Source organism: Theileria annulata, chromosome 1 (genome assembly GCF_000003225.4).
Source record: "Theileria annulata chromosome 1, complete sequence, *** SEQUENCING IN PROGRESS ***".
In the NCBI taxonomy this organism is placed as follows: Eukaryota; Apicomplexa; class Aconoidasida; order Piroplasmida; family Theileriidae; genus Theileria; species Theileria annulata.
The window spans coordinates 876,828-894,381 of record NC_011129.2 but is presented as its reverse complement, the minus strand read 5'-3'; the positions used below and the strand labels follow the sequence as shown (position 1 = coordinate 894,381).

At 35.6% G+C, this 17,554-nt stretch overlaps 6 protein-coding genes across 6 annotated transcripts, besides 30 other annotated features; 3 read left to right on the top strand and 3 right to left on the bottom strand.

The window, feature by feature from the left end:
• Window positions 1–138: 138 nt before the first annotated feature.
• On the top strand, window positions 139–2,277 carry TA05770 (Tpr-related protein family member, putative; the record flags this gene model as incomplete). The annotated part of the gene is made up of 1 exon (XM_948876.1): window positions 139–2,277. One exon carries the CDS (start codon window positions 139–141, stop codon window positions 2,275–2,277), a length of 2,139 nt encoding a protein of 712 aa, XP_953969.1.
• Window positions 166–222: a sequence feature (9 probable transmembrane helices predicted for TA05770 by TMHMM2.0 at aa 10-28, 83-105, 115-137, 144-166, 181-203, 278-300, 595-617, 638-660 and 665-687).
• Window positions 385–453: a sequence feature (9 probable transmembrane helices predicted for TA05770 by TMHMM2.0 at aa 10-28, 83-105, 115-137, 144-166, 181-203, 278-300, 595-617, 638-660 and 665-687).
• Window positions 481–549: a sequence feature (9 probable transmembrane helices predicted for TA05770 by TMHMM2.0 at aa 10-28, 83-105, 115-137, 144-166, 181-203, 278-300, 595-617, 638-660 and 665-687).
• Window positions 568–636: a sequence feature (9 probable transmembrane helices predicted for TA05770 by TMHMM2.0 at aa 10-28, 83-105, 115-137, 144-166, 181-203, 278-300, 595-617, 638-660 and 665-687).
• Window positions 679–747: a sequence feature (9 probable transmembrane helices predicted for TA05770 by TMHMM2.0 at aa 10-28, 83-105, 115-137, 144-166, 181-203, 278-300, 595-617, 638-660 and 665-687).
• Window positions 970–1,038: a sequence feature (9 probable transmembrane helices predicted for TA05770 by TMHMM2.0 at aa 10-28, 83-105, 115-137, 144-166, 181-203, 278-300, 595-617, 638-660 and 665-687).
• Window positions 1,921–1,989: a sequence feature (9 probable transmembrane helices predicted for TA05770 by TMHMM2.0 at aa 10-28, 83-105, 115-137, 144-166, 181-203, 278-300, 595-617, 638-660 and 665-687).
• Window positions 2,050–2,118: a sequence feature (9 probable transmembrane helices predicted for TA05770 by TMHMM2.0 at aa 10-28, 83-105, 115-137, 144-166, 181-203, 278-300, 595-617, 638-660 and 665-687).
• Window positions 2,131–2,199: a sequence feature (9 probable transmembrane helices predicted for TA05770 by TMHMM2.0 at aa 10-28, 83-105, 115-137, 144-166, 181-203, 278-300, 595-617, 638-660 and 665-687).
• A 215-nt stretch (window positions 2,278–2,492) lies between the features above and the next one.
• Window positions 2,493–2,588: a sequence feature (Signal anchor predicted for TA05775 by SignalP 2.0 HMM (Signal peptide probability 0.040, signal anchor probability 0.680) with cleavage site probability 0.015 between residues 32 and 33).
• On the top strand, window positions 2,493–4,475 carry TA05775 (Tpr-related protein family member, putative; the record flags this gene model as incomplete). Its single annotated transcript, XM_948875.1, has 1 exon — window positions 2,493–4,475. One exon carries the CDS (start codon window positions 2,493–2,495, stop codon window positions 4,473–4,475), a length of 1,983 nt encoding a protein of 660 aa, XP_953968.1.
• Window positions 2,550–2,618: a sequence feature (11 probable transmembrane helices predicted for TA05775 by TMHMM2.0 at aa 20-42, 153-175, 185-207, 214-236, 251-273, 411-433, 448-467, 523-545, 565-587, 594-613 and 633-652).
• Window positions 2,949–3,017: a sequence feature (11 probable transmembrane helices predicted for TA05775 by TMHMM2.0 at aa 20-42, 153-175, 185-207, 214-236, 251-273, 411-433, 448-467, 523-545, 565-587, 594-613 and 633-652).
• Window positions 3,045–3,113: a sequence feature (11 probable transmembrane helices predicted for TA05775 by TMHMM2.0 at aa 20-42, 153-175, 185-207, 214-236, 251-273, 411-433, 448-467, 523-545, 565-587, 594-613 and 633-652).
• Window positions 3,132–3,200: a sequence feature (11 probable transmembrane helices predicted for TA05775 by TMHMM2.0 at aa 20-42, 153-175, 185-207, 214-236, 251-273, 411-433, 448-467, 523-545, 565-587, 594-613 and 633-652).
• Window positions 3,243–3,311: a sequence feature (11 probable transmembrane helices predicted for TA05775 by TMHMM2.0 at aa 20-42, 153-175, 185-207, 214-236, 251-273, 411-433, 448-467, 523-545, 565-587, 594-613 and 633-652).
• Window positions 3,723–3,791: a sequence feature (11 probable transmembrane helices predicted for TA05775 by TMHMM2.0 at aa 20-42, 153-175, 185-207, 214-236, 251-273, 411-433, 448-467, 523-545, 565-587, 594-613 and 633-652).
• Window positions 3,834–3,893: a sequence feature (11 probable transmembrane helices predicted for TA05775 by TMHMM2.0 at aa 20-42, 153-175, 185-207, 214-236, 251-273, 411-433, 448-467, 523-545, 565-587, 594-613 and 633-652).
• Window positions 4,059–4,127: a sequence feature (11 probable transmembrane helices predicted for TA05775 by TMHMM2.0 at aa 20-42, 153-175, 185-207, 214-236, 251-273, 411-433, 448-467, 523-545, 565-587, 594-613 and 633-652).
• Window positions 4,185–4,253: a sequence feature (11 probable transmembrane helices predicted for TA05775 by TMHMM2.0 at aa 20-42, 153-175, 185-207, 214-236, 251-273, 411-433, 448-467, 523-545, 565-587, 594-613 and 633-652).
• Window positions 4,272–4,331: a sequence feature (11 probable transmembrane helices predicted for TA05775 by TMHMM2.0 at aa 20-42, 153-175, 185-207, 214-236, 251-273, 411-433, 448-467, 523-545, 565-587, 594-613 and 633-652).
• Window positions 4,389–4,448: a sequence feature (11 probable transmembrane helices predicted for TA05775 by TMHMM2.0 at aa 20-42, 153-175, 185-207, 214-236, 251-273, 411-433, 448-467, 523-545, 565-587, 594-613 and 633-652).
• Window positions 4,476–4,597: 122 nt separating the features above from the next.
• On the top strand, window positions 4,598–6,820 carry TA05780 (Tpr-related protein family member, putative; the record flags this gene model as incomplete). Its single annotated transcript, XM_948874.1, has 1 exon — window positions 4,598–6,820. The coding sequence occupies one exon, from the start codon at window positions 4,598–4,600 to the stop codon at window positions 6,818–6,820; it is 2,223 nt and encodes a 740-aa protein (XP_953967.1).
• Window positions 5,720–5,788: a sequence feature (9 probable transmembrane helices predicted for TA05780 by TMHMM2.0 at aa 375-397, 404-426, 441-458, 467-489, 509-531, 544-566, 595-617, 638-660 and 670-692).
• Window positions 5,807–5,875: a sequence feature (9 probable transmembrane helices predicted for TA05780 by TMHMM2.0 at aa 375-397, 404-426, 441-458, 467-489, 509-531, 544-566, 595-617, 638-660 and 670-692).
• Window positions 5,918–5,971: a sequence feature (9 probable transmembrane helices predicted for TA05780 by TMHMM2.0 at aa 375-397, 404-426, 441-458, 467-489, 509-531, 544-566, 595-617, 638-660 and 670-692).
• Window positions 5,996–6,064: a sequence feature (9 probable transmembrane helices predicted for TA05780 by TMHMM2.0 at aa 375-397, 404-426, 441-458, 467-489, 509-531, 544-566, 595-617, 638-660 and 670-692).
• Window positions 6,122–6,190: a sequence feature (9 probable transmembrane helices predicted for TA05780 by TMHMM2.0 at aa 375-397, 404-426, 441-458, 467-489, 509-531, 544-566, 595-617, 638-660 and 670-692).
• Window positions 6,227–6,295: a sequence feature (9 probable transmembrane helices predicted for TA05780 by TMHMM2.0 at aa 375-397, 404-426, 441-458, 467-489, 509-531, 544-566, 595-617, 638-660 and 670-692).
• Window positions 6,380–6,448: a sequence feature (9 probable transmembrane helices predicted for TA05780 by TMHMM2.0 at aa 375-397, 404-426, 441-458, 467-489, 509-531, 544-566, 595-617, 638-660 and 670-692).
• Window positions 6,509–6,577: a sequence feature (9 probable transmembrane helices predicted for TA05780 by TMHMM2.0 at aa 375-397, 404-426, 441-458, 467-489, 509-531, 544-566, 595-617, 638-660 and 670-692).
• Window positions 6,605–6,673: a sequence feature (9 probable transmembrane helices predicted for TA05780 by TMHMM2.0 at aa 375-397, 404-426, 441-458, 467-489, 509-531, 544-566, 595-617, 638-660 and 670-692).
• A 78-nt stretch (window positions 6,821–6,898) lies between the features above and the next one.
• Window positions 6,899–13,148, bottom strand: TA05785 (DNA-directed RNA polymerase I, putative; the record flags this gene model as incomplete). Its single annotated transcript, XM_948873.1, has 7 exons — window positions 6,899–7,161; window positions 7,227–7,573; window positions 7,603–7,690; window positions 7,745–10,631; window positions 10,675–12,653; window positions 12,683–12,818; window positions 12,849–13,148. 7 exons carry the CDS (start codon window positions 13,146–13,148, stop codon window positions 6,899–6,901), a joined length of 6,000 nt encoding a protein of 1,999 aa, XP_953966.1.
• Window positions 13,149–13,579: 431 nt separating this feature from the next.
• Window positions 13,580–14,681, bottom strand: TA05790 (ADP-ribosylation factor GTPase-activating protein, putative; the record flags this gene model as incomplete). Its single annotated transcript, XM_948872.1, has 4 exons — window positions 13,580–13,807; window positions 13,841–13,966; window positions 13,997–14,498; window positions 14,533–14,681. The coding sequence occupies 4 exons, from the start codon at window positions 14,679–14,681 to the stop codon at window positions 13,580–13,582; spliced, it is 1,005 nt and encodes a 334-aa protein (XP_953965.1).
• A 1,595-nt stretch (window positions 14,682–16,276) lies between these two features.
• TA05795 (uncharacterized protein) lies at window positions 16,277–17,457 on the bottom strand (the record flags this gene model as incomplete). Its single annotated transcript, XM_948871.1, has 4 exons — window positions 16,277–17,122; window positions 17,153–17,221; window positions 17,259–17,329; window positions 17,385–17,457. 4 exons carry the CDS (start codon window positions 17,455–17,457, stop codon window positions 16,277–16,279), a joined length of 1,059 nt encoding a protein of 352 aa, XP_953964.1.
• Between the last annotated feature and the right edge of the window lie 97 nt (window positions 17,458–17,554).

Below are 17,554 nucleotides of genomic sequence, written 5' to 3'. Positions count from 1 at the left end.
GTAAAATGTATTATAATGTTTAATGTTTGTTCTTATGGATAATGTTATTTTAAGTAATATTTCTGTAATATAGTAATCAATACTACCTAAAACCAGTTATCACCTATAGTATCGTATAACTAGGTTGATATCGCAACAATGGAAGAAGATAAAACTCTGAAGACAGCTGCATTTATTTTTGCAGGGTTTTCTATGATGCTCAACATTAGGCTATGTTATAGTTCTGCTCCATATGCACTTATTAGATTTAAGTTGCCTGAGGATCTTTTTAGTATATTTGTTAGAAGGATGTCTAGTTCATTGGAACTTTGGTGTCTGCCTAGCATTGTTATTGGAAACATTATGGATCAGCTCATGAAGCGTGTTGGTGTAGATAAGAAGAAAATAATTACCTGGCCATCCATTGCTTGTATGTGGATAGACTTCCTCACCTATGTCATTCTTCTAATAGTATATTTGATGGGTGGTGAACAGGGTCATCTAACTGCCCATTATTGGATCATCGCATTTTCTGGATTCAATTTCGGTATTGAAATGGTGTTGGTATATGCACAGGATGATGATGGTACTATTACTTGGTATATGGTTGGTGAAAACTCATTTCCATTGTTTACTTCACTTGTTCATTATTTCACTACACTAATGTTTGGTAACAGAAGGAAGTGGAACTCTGATTACATTGTAGTCTTTGTTGATATTATAGCTGCAATCATGATCTCATTCACTGCAGCTCTGTTATGGACAATAAAGTTCTATGGTGCCGATAGTCAGAAGTGCACTAGACTCACTCTTGATGCCAAGACCTCTGGGAATGAACTATCCTATTGCTCTGGATATACCTCTTGCTCTAATTATGATAATGCTGCTGGTGGTCATAAACACAAACCTGGTTTACCGACACACACTCATCATGGTGCAAACAGTGGTTGTGAGTATGACATTAATAGATGGCACAATTTTTCACCTGTACTGATGGTTCTAGTTGGTATGGGTCTAGTATACATGATATATCCAGCTATTGCACCCGGTATGATTGTACCATTCTATCTAGTTGATAAGATTGATATGATACTTCTAATAGCTACAGCTGTCCCACCTGTAATTGTAGCTATCCTCAAGAGCAAATATTATGGTCCTTTTGTATTCTTGGGTAATTGGGGTGGAAGTCATAATGCGTTTGGCACAGTTCTATCACCTGCTGTTAGCAAAGCCACCCTTAACCTCCGCTATGAAAATAGTCATACTCTAACACTCAAAAATAGTGGTGGTAATGCTGTTCAAGAGGCCAAAGTCAATGTCCGTAATCAAAAAGATACCATCACTCAGATAAAAACCCAATCTCAGGCTATCAAAATCAATCTGACTCTAAAACTCGCCGAAGTTACTCTCACACAAACACTCCCAGGTGGTACTAGGAATAAACTCAAGGCTACTGGGACAATAACCACCACCAAGGAAGTCACCAAAGGTAGTCTCCATACTGATCATACTCTAAACTTCACCAGCATTGATCTCAATCAAAGACTTCCTGCTGGTCCTGCTGGTACTGTAATTATTGGTCACGGTACCATTGATCATAAGGAACTCAATCTCATATCCAGTGCTGCTGGTGCCGGTGAAGATGGTAAACCTACCAAACTCACTCTAAAACTCTCTCCTGGCACCACGTCCGATGCCAATATAAATGAACAACTGACCCTCAACAACACAGACAAAAATACTCTCACTCTGACTGGTGGTATCACCGGAACACTCAAATACACTAGTGATAACAGTGGTACTCTAACTGCCTCCATCAATAGTGTCACCTATAACCTCAACGACTTCCATTATACATCTGCAACTGATCACTCAGGTACTCATCCGAACTATTGCTGTATTGGTGGAAATCTAGCTACGTGGCAAGACGATAGTTCTGGTATGCCTGCATGGCATTTATGTGATGTTTTTGTCATTCTAATGATCATACTAGCTATTATATTTGTATACTCACTTCACTATAGAGATTCTGCCATTTCTCGTTCTATCATTAATCAACCCAAGATGTCCACCGCACTATCTATTATATTTTATATGTGTCATGAAATATCACTTGCTGTTGGATTTCCAGGAATAGCAAGTGATGATAATATTATTTTACCAATCCAACTAGTAGGCGCATTCCTTATGGTACTGTTGGCTCCATACTCAGAGGGATACCTAATTGAGTACAAGCGGCACGATCCCGCAGATTGGCCCACAGAAGGTATGACGAAATGGAACGCGTTCTGCTACTGATATTATTTTTGATTATTTCATTGGATGGTTATCCCCTCGTGATTTTTATTATGATATAGTTTAATGTTTGTTCTAATGGATAATGTGATTTTAAGTAATATTTCTCTAATATAATAACCGTAACTAGGACCTTTTAGAGAATAGTTCTAATAACCACATAGACAATAGTTCTATTACTAACTACTAGTAGCACTACCAATTGGAAACAGTATTAGATGTCAACTTGTCCTCACTGTACTAATGGACAGGCTGGTGTAGGTCAGGATCAATGTACATTACTCATAGTAGCTTATGTACTCGCTGGACTTGCTATGATGCTTAATATTAGACTTTCATATAGTTCTGCTCCATATGCACTTATTAGATTCAAATTACCTGAAAATCTATTTAGTGTATTTGTAAGGAGAATGGCTAGTGCTTTAGAACTTTGGTGTCTACCAAGTATGCTCCTAGGTAACATCATGGATTATGGTCTTAAAGGATACTATTATGGCAGGTACACACAAGACTTCGGCAACAATGGCAATCTTAAACCCAATGAACAGGGTACGTCCACAATCAAAATCACCATCAAACCCAAAAGCTGCACCAACAAACTCGAAATCACGTTTGGCAAAGATATCCTCCCAAACATCAATGACACGTTCACTCCCAGACGTGAAAAATTCATTTGGATCATTATACCTTCAATCATAAGTCAGTGGTTAAATTTCCTCACGTACGTAATTTTATTGATAGTCTACGTTACTGGTGGTGATCATGGTCATCTTACTCTATTTTACTTTGTGATTGCAATATCTGGTGTTGTGTTTGGTATTAACATGGTATTGGTTTATGCTGTTGACTGGAATTATATACCTGTCTACATTGTTGGTGAAAACTCATTTCCAATAGTAACATCATTCATGCATTATATTACTACACTCATATTTGGTAATCGAAGGAAATGGAATTCTGATTTTCTAATAGTCTATATTGATATTGGTGTGGCCATCATAATATCACTGGTTACAGCCGTGGTTTGGACTGCAGCATACGGCTACTATCGTGATACCAAAAAACAAAATGCTACTTATCATAATGCTCCTGAGGTGGTGGTAGATGCTACTTATCCTGAGGGTACTACTCCTGTTACTGAGGATATTAATCCTAATGATATTAATAGTATAACCGTAAATAAGGATGGTAAGCCTACTATTTATAATAAGGAAACTTCTGGTACTACTGGTCCCATTGCTATTAAAAAGGATCGTGATCCTACTACCACTACCTACACTAACAGGGGTGATACTGCTCCTGCCAATGGTGCTAAACCGAATAGTATTATTCTTAGCTATAAGCAGGGTGATACTGTTGGTACTATTACTATTAGTCCTGGTACTGCTACTGTTCATTATGGTCACATATTTACTGAAACTTTTGATATGAGTTCAGTTCGCTGGGAAATAATCTCTCCTACACTCATGGTAATTGTAGGTATGGGTTTAGTTTACTCTATTTATCCTGGAATTGCACCTGGTATGATTGTACCATTCTATCTCATTGACAAGATTGAAATGGTTCTTCTAATAGCAACATTCTTTCCACCAGTAATAGTAGCCATTCTACAAAGAGTCCCTGAAACCAAAAACTACTCACCTAAAGCCACATACGTATTTCATGGAGTTAACAATTCTAACAATGGTATGGGTGGATGGCGAAAATACGCATCCAAACACGAAGGAGAACCCAAAGGATCAGCATCAGAATGCGACACCTCTGATACTAAAGATGTCGAGAATTGGTTTTGGCACATCTTTGATATCCTTATCGTTATCAAAATATCACTTGCAATTATATTTATATATTCATTGCATTATAGAAACTCCAATTTGTCTAGATCAATTGTTAATCAACCAAAAATGTCCACTGCACTCAGTATTGTGTTTTATATGTGCCATGAATTTTTGTTGGCATTGGGATTTCCTGGCATCATTGGTAATAATGGAAGTACATACGTTGTTCTTCCAGCACAGTATGTGGGAGCGCTATTTATGATATTTTTGGCCTTTTATTCTGAGGGATACATTATAGAATATAAAAGTTATGATCCTGCTCATTGGCCCACGGATGGAATGTGGTATTTATCCGCTATTATTTTTTATCATATCATCTGCTTGTTATTTTTGCCTAATGATTTTTATTATGATAAAGTTTAATGTTTGTTCTGATGGATACTGTGATTTTAAGTAATATTTCTGTAATATAGTAATAACACGAGTGATTAGGGCACGAACACTCACCTTTGGAATAGACGTGGTACTATCAATAAATCGCAACAATGAGTGAGGGTGCTGATCCTAATCCTACTAAGAATTATTCGCAATCTGATGGATTCGGAGTAGGAACTACTCAGATAGCAGCTTATATGTTTGCTGGTCTTGCTATGATGCTTAATATTAGACTGTCTTACAGTGCTGCTCCATTTGCCTTGTTGAGGTTTAAGTTACCTGAGAATCTCTTTAGTGTCTTTGTTAGGACTACTTCAAGTGCTTTGGAACTATGGTGTATTCCAAGCATGCTCATTGGTAATATAATGGAACAAGTTTATAACAAGACTCAAAATACTACAGGACCTCATGCCACAAGCCTTAAAGAAGCGGCTGGTACAAGTTCGGGTGATGAAGGTAAACTTTGGAAACTGGCCAAGGAACTAAATGAGAATGCCAACTCACTAGAAGGTGCAGCTCCTGAAGGTACTACCGATGATGAGGCACTTAAACAAAAAGCTGGAGCAAATGACCAAGTTCCTGGTACACTAAGATACTTGGCCAAAACCCTCTATAATGCAGCCAAAGCACTAGCCACCGCAGTTACAGAAGCTAGTGGTACTGATAATCAGGCATCCGAAAATCTTGCCAATGCTATAGGTGATAAAGATGAGGCTCCTTCTGGTGGTAAACTTACTAATCTTCGACAGGCACTCGCTCAACTTGCTAGTCGTGGTCAGGCCAGTGATGTTACAAGTCAATACAGCACAGTCGAAGGGAGATTCCAAGCAGTTCAGAGACAAGATACCTCAGGTCAATATACCGGTGCTGCAAAAGCTAAGTATCAAGAAGTTAAAGCTGCATGGAATGCTTTTGATAAAGTTTATAAGGCTAATCTCAAAAATTTTGCCCAAGATCTTAAGAATGCTGTAGGAGAAGAATCCGGTCCTGGACTCCAAGGGGCCCTCAAAAATCTCAATAGTGATGGTTCTACTGATAATGCCCTTGAAGTAATCAAGAAGTTCAACAACGTAGCTGATAAATACAATAAGGTCAAAGAACTGGGAGATACATATAAAGCCATTGGAGCAACTCAATCTCCATATAACAATGTTGAAACTAAATTCACTGATCTTCAGAAAAAGTATTCTGAGGCTATATATAAATACAAGTTTTATTTCCTAACTATTCCTTCCATGATAACTAATTGGTTAAACTTCCTGACATTTGTAATCCTGTTTATAATTTATGTTACTGGTGGTGACCAGGGTCATGTTACTGGTTATTACTGGATTATGGCAATATCTGGATTTGTGTTTGGTATTAATATGGTCCTAGTGTATGCTGTAGATTATAGATATCTTCCATTTTATATGGCTGGTGAAAACTCATTTCCAATGGTCACCTCACTAATACTATATTTTGCTACATCTATATTTGGAAATCGGAGGAAATATAATAGTGACTATCTTGTTGTAGTCATTGACGTCTCCATAGCAATCGTAATAGCATTTGTGGCCTCAGTACTATGGACCTGGGCGTTCTACAACTATAGGACTACAATGTATGATGACCAAACTCCCAATCCTTGGCCTCTAATCTCACCTGTTGCTATGGTGATTGTCGGCATGGGTCTGGTCTACTCTATATATCCCGGTATAGCACCTGGTATGATTGTACCATTCTATCTCATTGATAAGATTGAAATGGTACTTTTAGTGGCTACAGCATTTCCACCAGTAATCATAGCTATCCTGAGGAAATACGCTGAAAACTGGTCTCCCCAAACCAAATTCGTATTCCCAGGCTTTGGTGGTTGGACAAAATACACAGATGGTTCTACAACTGTTCATGCTTACATCTGGCACCTCTTTGACATCCTAATTCCACTAAAGATTTCCCTAGCTATCATATTCATTTATTCACTTCATTATAGAGACTCAAGTATATCTCGTGCTATTGTTAATCAACCGAAAATGTCTACTGCTCTTACTATTACATTTTATATGTGTCATGAGATCCTATTAGCTTTGGGATTTCCTGGTATGGTAGGAAATGGCGGAGCTGGAGGGGCAGTATTACTACCAACACAATATGCTGGAGCTCTACTGATGGTGTTCCTAGCCTTCTATAGCATAGGTTACATAACTGAGTATAAGAAACACGACCCTTCACGGTGGCCAACAGACGGAATGACCAAGTTGAATGCCCTGTGTTACTGGTTAAAGATGGCGAGCAAAATTACAAATAAAAATTTCAAACAATTGTTTACAACTGATCTAAACATTTATTAGTTATTTTTATTAAAAAATACTTTATTTATGTTTAAAATATACAATTTTACAAAATTTATAGTTACAATAGTGTTTAAACTAAAATTGGTATTGATCTTCAAACTGAACCAATTTTTTTGAATTAGTGTTTTTTAAATCAACAACGTGCATTAATCTACATAAACTTGATCCAACATGGACTGGTTTGCCTGTCATTAAACCACCGGCAGGTGACTTGAGGTTGTCATAAGCACCACGCTCAGAAGCATCCATGAGAAACTTCATTGTTGATTCAAAGGACATTTGGAGTAAAGGAGAAGTGTGTCTAGCCATTCCATACCTTGTAAAAGTTCTAACATCACCTACACAATAAAATTATAGATTATAGAATAAAATAATTTAGTGATGAAGATGAATTTAAAACTACCTTTTTGAGTCATAAAATCTGCGATTAGTGTGAGATGTCTGTAGTCAACCTTAATACCATAAACAGAAAAGACTTTTTGGAGTTCAGAAACTATACATGACCGTGCAGCCTCAATTCCGTAGTACTTGAAAACTGTAGCCACGTCGTTCATCTTGATGCGGTTAAAATCGACAATATTCTCCCTTAACATAAACAATCTCTTCAAATTAGTCCCGTCACAGTGTAGTGTGTATTCTTCCTTGTCGTCTACAGTTTGAAACACTATTCTAGACTGACGTATTCCATAGGAATCTCTCAGAACAAGTTGTGAGATTTCCTGTTTTAGAAGGGGCAGAAGATCAAGAAAACTAAAATAATAAATAAATAATATACTTACTATGGACATTTTATAACAGGCCATCCGAACTTTAAGACCATTGTGGATGTTTCTTCAGAATATTCAAGAGATTTAGCAAAGTGGAAAACTAATCATTAATTAAAGAGAGTTTAGATAATTGAGTGGTTATAGATAAATTTACCTTTTCTATTAATTGTGAAAATTTTTTGTTTTCCTTCTTTAATTCCTGAACTTTCATTCCTCATTCTGGTAGGAGATAGGGTTGGTGAATTAAAGTCGTCCACACCGGACAAAGTGTCGTCCTGTTCATCCAAATTCATTAAGTTAGGATCACCAGTTTCCTTATCTAAATCCATAGGGATGTCTTCTACTGTTGCAGATGATGATTGTGAAGCATCCAAAACCTCAAATTCTTCTTCACCCTCTTCTTCCTCATCAAGGTCATCTTCCTTTTCCTGTTCTTCCTCTTGTAGTTCTTCTTCCCCATGTCCTTCATCTTCTTCTTCCCCAACTTCCTCGTCTACTTCTGATTCCTCTACTGAAGATTCAGTTCCTCCTTCACTATCTTCATCTTCATCTCCCCCATGAGAATCACATACAGAATCTTCTAAGGAAGGAAATACAGTATCTGTAATATCTTGCCCGCCAACTCCCTTTGGAATATCACTAGATGAACCACTTGATAATATCATCTTCCTGATTCTCGTAGACAGCTTATCCCTCTTTACAATCTGCTTCTCCATTACAAACATGTTCCAAAACTCCTCCAGCTGGTCTGTCTTATCTGAAAGCTCAAATGGGACGTTGATGTCCATTGTTACTATCATCTGTCCCAAGACTCTTTTCATAAACGATTTAATTAAACTGTGTGAACAGACTTTAATAATATCGCTCGTATCGAAGTGCCCAATAACTTTCCTAAATAAGTTAAAATCGTCAAATTGTATTGTTGCTGAGTATTCCCACTCCTTCTCAGAGTTCTTGTTGACGTATACGTTAGTCTCCATGCCCACCGATTGAACAATGTCTGAAAGGTAAATTTTCCTGAGTGCATTTATGGCGTTTTCTGCGTTTTCAGCAATTTCATCTTCATTTTTTCCCAAAATTGGAACTGAGAAGTAGGGCGTGGAGCAGTGTGATGTGTTCTGTAAAATTTCCACGAGTCTTGGGATACCTAGAGTTACATTTGCTGCTCCGTGACCAGCCAGATGAAATGTGTTTAGAGTCATTTGGGTTGCTGGCTCTCCAATAGACTGACCTGCTATACATCCCACAGCTTCTCCAGGATCACACTTACACCTCTCGAAATATGCTTTAAAATTACTATCCGTTTCACGATTTTTATTGTACACACCAGTTTTAGAATTTCTCAAATAAAATCTGGACCCATTGTCCAAATCACCTTCTTGTTCATCCAAATCCATTGAATCACTATCCGATGATTTTAGATTTTTTGGATCATTCGACCACTGGTATATCTCGTTTACTTGGAGGTCATGTAACTGTGACAGGTAAGAGCTTTTGCACACGTCAATTCCATCCTCTCCGTACTTAAATTGTATTATATTAGAGTTTGAATCTCTAACTGTCGAGTCATAGCACACTATTATATCTTCCATTGCTTTCAAAACGCATCTTTGCAAATATCCTGACTTTGCGGTTTTAACACATGTATCCACTAAACCTTCCCTTCCGGACATGCAGTGGAAAAAATACTCCTGTGGTCTCAGACCTGTTAGGAACCGGTCAGAAATAAAGCCTCCTGCTCTTGAACCGAAATCTCCGAATGCAAAGCAGGGCAATGTTCTTACTGATGGCATTACTGGCACTCTCTTTCCCTCCAACGTCTGTTGAGAGAGTGCACATGATATCATTGCAAAGTTGACCTTACTTCCTTTGGCTCCTGTTGACACCATTGTTGCAAATCCATTTTTTGGGAATTTGACTACTGTGCTGTCCACTAGTTCGTTAATACTACTAGACACTGAAACTATGTTATTCTGGAAGAACCTATCAAATGTTGATAGAAGATGATTCTCTCTTGGGCTGTTACACACCATTTTATAAAACTTCATGCATGTTGTATATGAGTCCCCCAACTTGTAACTTGCTCCGTTATTCCCATTCTTTAATCCATTTTTATTCAATGAATTCGATAATTCTGCATAATTTTCCATAAAATTTTCTATAGGATTTTGTTTAGGTTCAGTTTTATCTAGATCTGAATACTGTGCCAACCAATTTGGGAATTTTAGCTGAACCAGCTTCAAATTAGAGTCAGGTGGCAAACGTAACAGATATTGTAGAAGCAAATTCCTAAGTCTAGTAACCTTTGAGCATCTTTCAATTAGCTTGCACATGTATTTCCTAATGGCTTCATTAACATTTCTATTATTAGAGTTTGAAATTGACGAAAATACATTTAAAAGGGCCTTGACGAATGAACGAAAGGAACCCAAATCATCCAGATCCTCAAACTTCATTTCAGACATATAGTTCTTAACGTTATCATAAAACAACTTAAAATCAGATACCAATTCATTCAACAGCTTTTTATTTTCGTTGTAATTTCCGTTATCATGACCGTTAGTGTTCGGGGGGATATTATTCGTGTTTCTCGACAGTGAGATAAACAGCTCCTGTAAGTGGATACCTGCATATTTTATCCTTTTTAGTATTTTATTACGCTCAGATTCTGCTGTTTCAGTAAGAAAGAAATCCTTCGGACTGCATGTTGCTCCTCTCATTTGCAAAAATGATGTAAACAGGTATGAAAAGCTATTTAACAGCATCCCACACACTCTCGGTCCAAGGAGTTCATAGATCAGGTGTGTAAGTCCGTATGAGCTTGCTCCAAACTGTGACTTGTCGAGCACTCCTTGCAATAATTCTGAATTTCTAATTATAATTGTCGATTCCTCCTTATCTCCATCATACGATCCTCCCCATGCGTCTCCTGGTGTTTGGGACTTAGATTGCAGGTTAATTCCATTGTATTTATTATTATCAGTGTCTCCCAAACCAACCGAAATATTATCAATTAGTGTTTTCAACACACATGTTATAACCTAAATATTTATTTTTTTATTTAAAAAATATATAGAATTATACCTGTTTCCCTGTATATAGTTGTTTTGGGTACAATATTGCTGGCTGGTCAAGATATATTTTAATGTTTCGATTAGTTATTTTACGTGAGAATGGATCAGATAAAACCTTTAATCTTTTCACCAATTGGTGCAACTGTACATCCAATTTAATATCCTCTTCCACAAAATGTAAATCCTGGTTACTCAGGTACATTAACGAATTTGTGCTTACAAAAGAGTTGAATGATAAATATACCAAGTTAAAGAACTCAGATTTCGTAAAAAATGTATCTCTGCTTGTAAGTAGTGCTCCTCCTTGGCAGTGATCCTGGATCAATCCTCTTATTGGTTGTCCATTTTTTGGTACTACAAATTGACAATCTGCATTTGCTATTAGTTGTGCTTCTGATTGCGACAAATAATCTTGTGGAAGATGCAAATTCATCTCATCTCCATCGAAATCTGCGTTATATGTACTACAGTTTACATAATTAAGTCTGAAAATCTTCTGGTTTGTTAGTATCTTTACAAAATGTGCCATAATTCCCGGTTTATGCAATGTTGGTTGTCTGTTCATTAATACTACATCTCCGTCAAGTATGTGTCTGTAGACTATTTTTGTTGCATTTCCTTCCGATAAGCCCACTAACAGTAATTTTGCCTTTGCTACTCTCTCATTATAGCTTAGTGCTGACAAATTGTAAATCTTTCCGTTTGTATCTCTAAGCATCTTAGCTCCTGGGTATACCTTTGGTCCATTAATTACTAGTTTTCTCAGAAAGTTTACGTTATATTTAGTTACATATTCTGGCACTGTTAGTTCCAATGCAAACTTTAATGGCATTCCCATCTGGTTTGTATCTATAAAGCAATCCGGTGCTATTACTGTTCGAGCTGAATAGTTTACTCTTTTCCCTAGCATATTTTGTCTAACTGTTCCTGTTTTATGTTCCATTGTCTGTTTTACTCCTGGTCTCGGGTTACCGTTATCCATGTATGATGAGAGTTTTTTCTGCAAGTTCAATATCTGGTCTCTGATCGCTTCATTCAGGTCTTTATAGTCCTTTAAGTAGCTCTCGAATTGTTCCAACTGTTTCTCATCGATTTTATAGTTCATTTTCGACAGATACTCCACAAGGCTCAGTTTTAAAGTTTTAGATTTAACTTCCTGATTACCTCCATTCAGCTGTTCACTAACATCACTGCCATTATCGTTATAGTTTGCTTCATCATATTTAAACTGAAGAAACAGTTTTACAAACTCATTTGCCATCACGATATCTAGTAGTGCTGTTGATCTTGAGTGTAGTACAATTTGTTTATCTGTGGTTACTAGCGGTGGTCTGAACCTGTTAGCTGACACTCCCATGCAGTCCATGAAGAATATTTTATGTCCGAGCACGATCGACTGTGGAAACACATGGTTTAAAAGTCTCGAATAAACTCTGAATAAATGATCTAGATATGGATATAGATGGAACGATTGCAAATGTACCGTGTTAACTGACTTTCCTGTCTGGTTTAGACTCTTCAGTGAACATGAAATTATATCTTCGTTCACTTTGTTTGTCAGTTCAATCATCTTTTCTTCCTCAAAATTTTTGCTATTTACAGTTTCACTAGTATTATAATTTACATCTCCACCATAATCTTCTTCAATAAATCTTTTAAAGCTCTTAATAAGGTTTGGTCGATCATGATTTTGTGGCCATGATACTTCAATATATGATAAATCCGAAGATGGTTTTATCATAATTTTGCCCTTTTGACTACATTCATTGCAGAAAAACTTCTGCGATGTTTTATTAAAGAACCGATTTCTTATCTCATTCCACATATTCGAATCGTGGTCCATTTCTGTAAAATAATCTAAAAATTCACTTTTTTTTTCTTTGATTTCAGTCATCAAAAGATTTCTTTTTCTATTAAATCTTTCTGTGATTTCTGTAATTATTTTATCTCTTAGTTGCTGTGCTGGGTTGACATCCTTGATTTCATGGTCTAAATATTTGTTATCTTTACACACTTACCATCTGATTCCAGTGTTAGGATTTGGTCTAGAATAATCAAGTCCTCTAGATCTCCTCTCTGTGCAGTTTCGAAAAGCAATAAAAAATCGAACCATGTATTGGATTTGAACTTAAATCTTCCACAGTAGAAACACACCTACTCAAAATTAGTTGGTGAATTAAATACCGTCTTAAGGAGTTTGCAAAGAGTATTTATCATCATTGGGTGAAACAACGGTATTGAAAAGCTGATATGACCTAAATGTCCATCGCAGTTTGTCATTTCATTACACGTCGAGCAGAGTCTGTAGATCTCCGTTGATCCCATTGATGGATCATAAATACACGACTTCCCTGCAGATTCGTGATCGATTCTTCCTGCATTTTTAATTTCTGAACACGACAGTGACTTTATTTCAGCGCTCGACAGAAATAAGAGTGACAGTCCATTGACTTCAGTCGATACTGTCGAATCGTAGTTCTTCATTTCCGACCATTTAATTTCGATTAATGATCAGAATCACATTAAAATGTTTTATTTAATAAAATAATCATAACTTTGGTTGATTCTATTAAGATTTATGTTTAAAAATATACAAATGTGATATATTGAAATGTGCATCCCCAAATTCTTTTTTATTATATTAAAACAAATATTTTACAAGATTCCGCTGTACATTATTATTTTATAAAGATTTAAAACAAAATTATTAAAATTAATTTCCATTCCTACAGAATCTAAGAATATAATCCACCTCATATTAACCAAAGTTATTCATTTATCAATATTACTAGATATACACAAATAAACAAACTAGGAACAACTGGAATATATAATCTTATATATACCATATTCAGAACGTATAAATTTTGTAAATTATAAAGATATTTATATGCAAAGTTTTAAAGAACTCAAAATCACTTTAAACTGGGCTTTTTAAAATGACTCATTAGGGGATCTGATTCGTCAAAATCTCTCGGTTGGCTGTTCCAAAGTGATGCTCCTCCACTAACACCTACCGGGTTGTTATGTGGGCCAGACGAAGCGCCATAGTTATGATCATCGAACGCTGCGTGTGGAGAGTTAGGGGAAGGCGGTATTCCTGTAACAATTCTTTGGAACCATTCCGATGCATTACTTGCAGCCTATAACATTAAATTAGAAAGTAAAATACGTACATGTGACAATTGGTTTGCGAACTTCTGTGCTCCTACTTTCGCTTTTGCTTCTTTATCTTCCCACCATTCTGGGTCCTGTACTTGGGAGGCCAATTTCTTACTTTTGTCTTTGAACCACACCTTTCCCTAATATTTTATTAATAATTTTGATCTTACAGTTTCAAATACTCCTTTAGCGTTATCAAAAACTTGACTTGACTGTATATCTGACACTGCTCTTTCTGCGTTTGCACAGGCTGTTTGAACGAATGATCCTAATGTAGTTCCGAGCGAATTGAACACGTCTGAGTGGATCAAATTTGATGAGTAAGGCAATTTCTTCTTTGAGTAATGTTTCTTACTTTCGCTGGTGTTAGATTCTGATTCTGTAGATGTGTTTGTATAATAATCAGACATTTGTGACTCTGGTTGAAGTGCAATTACTGGGTCAAGTACTGGTGGTACTGGAGTTCCATCAACAATTGCTCTTAAGCGTCTTCTGTAGTAAGCTGCTCCTTCAGTTTTGTATCTGGATGTGATTGGCAAATCCATTATCTTGTATTCGTCAAAAAATGCCTTTAAATTAGCGTTTCCACCGTTTTTCATGTAAAGCAGCTGCCTAGAGGTCCACGAATCCATCGTGATGCTCTTAACGAAGCTAATTTGTAGTCCAAACCCTCTAAATTGCAATATTTAAAATTTTAAGTTAATACCTATGGATTCCTGAGCATGTAAGACAAATAAAACTTCCGTGTGACAAGGAGGCCCATGTAGGTCCTACTGATCCACAATCAAAGCAAACGTTATTACTTTCAATGGCAAGTAATTCATGTAGGTGAATTATTTCTTTGCCTTCAGCCATTTTCAGTGAATATTAATAAAAATGTTTTACGATTAAATAGTTTTGTTAAATTTCAGACGATACTTTGGTACAATGATTATGTTTCAATTCAAACCAATAAAAATTGGTTTTATTTAAGATTTTAATTTACAGAAATAAAATTTAAATGGCATTCATATGATTTCAGAAAGTGTGAGGCATAACATTGTTGACCCATGTGCGCTTATTGTATCATTTTATTTTACACTATTTAATAATTTTTATTTATACTTTTGTTTTAATTCTGAATTTTATGAATCACTAATGAGTGAATATGAAAGTTAGAGATATAGCATTTTTTAAAAGATTATTTATAGTTTACATAAGGAACTCTTCCATGAGTACTCTAGCAGTTTTATAGTAATCTTCCAAAGTCGATTCATTTTCAATTATAACATCTCCCCAATCCAACAGCTTATGGTAAGGTGTTTGCGACCTAGATGTTTACATTATCTATTTGGACTCACTTCATTATATTTATATAAATATCCTTGGATATTTCTGAATTTCTAGACTGACACCTTTGTAGTCTAGTTTCTTCGCTTGCAGAGCATACAATTATCGGAGCGCACACACATGAGAGATGTGTTTCATAAAGTAGAGGAACTTCGATTACTATGAATCAGCTATGTATTTAAATTTTATTACCTATGAATTCTTTCCATTTTAGAATCCTATATTTTACAACTTCCCAGACTATTTTGTATATGATGTGTGTATGTAAGCATTTGTTAAGCATTTTGAGCTTAGATTTATCATTGTAAACGATCTCTCTTAGAACTGCTTTATCTATTTGGCCATCGTCTTTTAAAATAATATCTCCGAAATTTTTTATTAGATTTTTATAGCCAACGGTACCCGGTACCAGAAACTAAAGCATTTCTATAACAATATAAGATTACTTGGCGTCCTATACTATCGGAATCAATTACATAAAAGCCATTTGAATTTAAGAATTTTCCTAAAATATCATGAATAACAAATTATATACCGAGAGTTGTTTTCCCTGCGCCTATTCCCCCTGTTATTGCTGGAATACATAACCTTCTACCTAATACACTGAAAAATATGCCGATAAATCCGTAAGAAATGTTTTTAAATGATAACAATGCCTGAAATAAATTGAATGGTTGGTCACAAATTGATGTATATATTCGGTTGCTCAACATACCAATATTACAAGGATTAATGAAAGGAAAAAATATTTATGAATGCAACGATTGTGACTATAACACAGTTTTTTTAGATAAACAGTGAATGGAATAATGGATAGGAGTATGAAAACATCCAAAAGTAATGTTAAACTTCTATCCATCAAATAATCCAAACACAAATTGTTTATGAAATATTAGTTGATATTCTACCAAACTAAATAAAACTCATTTCAAAATATATTTATTGAGTATTCTTAGAATTACTCAAATATTTGGCACTATTTCTTATATATTGCAACAGCACTAGTAAATTTTATAAATTAATTGATAGTTGATTTTTAAAAAATTAAAACATATTTAAAAATTTATACATGTTTATATTAGGTTCATGAGCGTTTATTACAACTATTATACAATAAATAATTATGTTTCGATTGTATTCATTGATTCTAACAGTTTTTCCACCGCGCTGGCTTTATTCATTATTCCATCTTGAGCTACTTTACATTTTGGACACTTCATATCCGTTGAATATGCCTCAATTATGCACCTCTCACAGAAATAATGACCACATGATGTTACAACTGGATTCATATCAGTTTTCCACAGTTTTTTGCAGGACAGACAACAGAACGGTATCTTCAGGCCCTTAGCTTTGAACTTGAAGAGTTTTTTCACCTTTTCATCAACTTCTTCACAACAACTTTCAGAGGATTCAGAGTCGTCTGAATCTGAGCATGATGAGTCAGAATCTTCTAAGTCTTCCGATTCTTCTTCCTCCTCGTCATTATCACCACCTTTTGAATTTGACTGCATTTTCTTGTGCCATTTATCGAGTTTTTTCTGCATTTTTAATCTTTTCTTTGCTTGTTCTTCCTCCCATTCCTTCTCTAGTTGCCAGCCAGATTTGTAGTCACTTCTATCGTGGAGAAACTTACACGTATCTCCAAATCCACAATAACCTGTTTCTTTATAATCTTTACAAATGTCTGGTTGATAGTCGATACGAAGTGTTGTTCTCACGTTAGTTGCTGATGCTCTTACAGGTCCGTATAGTCCAGTGTATTTTGAAGCAGCTATGCTATCCTTCTTCACGTTAATCACCGGCTTGTATGCTCCTTTACCTCTATATATATTTGGCTCGAGTTCTCCTGAAAGTATTTTATTTCCAATTTCCAGGTTCCTTTCCAGTATGCTTCTGTGATCCATGGACCTATCTGTATCAATTTCGTATGTTGACGTTGCTCTATTTATTGGCTCATCGGACGACTAAATCACAATTAATACTTTATTAAATACCAGTAAGTCAACTATATTGGAGTCTGATGGTATAAGATCCTTCTTTTCATTTGGATTTGTTTGATTACCCTAAAAATCAGTTTGTTATTAAATATATAATCCATACCGTTACACAAATCTTAGATATTGTTCTTTTTTTAAACAGTTTTACATTTCCAGATGGATTTAATTTGAGTTCTAAAAGTTGTTTTATAAAAAAATTAGGATAAATTTGTGATAAAGAAATAATTACCTGATTCTTCATTATCGTCCAATTCTTCTGGTTTGCGATTCTTCAAAGCCGACAAATTCCTCTTATTAAACATTATATAATATACAAATTACTTAGAATGTATTGAAATGTAATTAAAATAATATTAATTTTGAAAATATATTATGATTCCTCAGTTGGAATAGTGCATT